Source organism: Pygoscelis adeliae, unplaced genomic scaffold (genome assembly GCF_000699105.1).
Source record: "Pygoscelis adeliae isolate BGI_AS28 unplaced genomic scaffold, ASM69910v1 Scaffold427, whole genome shotgun sequence".
In the NCBI taxonomy this organism is placed as follows: domain Eukaryota; kingdom Metazoa; phylum Chordata; class Aves; order Sphenisciformes; family Spheniscidae; genus Pygoscelis; species Pygoscelis adeliae.
This window is the reverse complement of record NW_008825214.1, coordinates 557,152-558,147: the sequence shown is the minus strand read 5'-3', so window position 1 is coordinate 558,147 and position 996 is coordinate 557,152. Positions and strand designations below refer to the sequence as shown.

The window sequence follows — 996 nt, the reverse complement described above, 5'->3', positions numbered from 1 at the left end:
CGCGTAAGGACGGCGGCCCGCTCCGCGGCGCGTAGGGCCATGTCGCCGCGGCAGCAGCCAGAGCCCTTCTGACCGCTGTCGGGTCTCCATGTCTCGTTTTGTCGTTGGTTTTTTTGGGTTTTTGTTTGTTTTTTTTTTTTTCCCCTCCTTTGATTTCTCTTTGGGAAAAGCACTTTGACTCCTGACTGCTCTACCTCAGACCTGAGAAAAACTCATCACGCTCGCTTTTTGGCGTTTTTTTTTTTAATTGTTGTTTTTTTAATTTTTATGAGCGCCGATCTTTATAGTCGTTGTTGTTTTATTGTTGCTATTACTATTATTATTATTATTATTATTGTTGCTGTCGTGGTTGGTAGCGGCCGGGATTCTGCGGTTGTGTCGAAGCGCTGGTCTCCTCGGGCAGTGGGTGGTTTCTCCGGTGTATCCCTCCTAGGACACTCGAACGAAGATTTTTCTTCCTCCCTTTCTTTTTCTCCTCCTTCACTTCTCCAAGGCTTTTAAAACAAACACAAAAAAGCAAACCTACGCCGGTGTTGTCTTTTAAAATTTTTTTATTTTTATTTTTAATTTTTTTTTTTTTGCTTGACATCTGGGAAACCAATACCCCCCGCTCTCAGAAATAACCAAAGACAATGGTTCACTGTGCAGGCTGCAAAAGGCCAATCTTGGACCGGTTTTTGTTGAATGTACTGGACAGGGCTTGGCATGTGAAGTGTGTTCAGTGCTGTGAATGTAAATGCAATTTGACAGAGAAATGCTTTTCGCGAGAAGGCAAGCTTTACTGCAAAAACGACTTCTTTCGGTAAGTACCGGGCCCCCCTGCCCGGAGCCGTAGCTCCTTTGCATCCATTTTTCATTTCCCTTTTTTTGTTTTTGTTTTCCCCCGTTGTCCAGTGTGACCCACAACCGCCTCTTTCCCCCCCTCCCCGTGCACACGCAAACGCCCCCGAAACCGTTGTTATTCTCCCGGGGAGGGCGCGGGGGGCCCGGCGGGGC

At 47.1% G+C, this 996-nt stretch overlaps 1 protein-coding gene across 1 annotated transcript in view; it reads left to right on the top strand.

Annotated features, from left to right (window-relative positions):
• The first annotated feature begins 589 nt into the window (after positions 1–589).
• LHX1 (LIM homeobox 1) overlaps positions 590–996 on the top strand; it is a 5,676-nt gene continuing 5,269 nt past the window's right edge. Inside the window, 2 exon segments of the mRNA XM_009329126.1 lie at positions 590–802; positions 895–989. Of these exon segments, the coding sequence (XP_009327401.1) occupies positions 633–802; positions 895–989 (265 nt within the window). The 5' untranslated portion in view covers positions 590–632.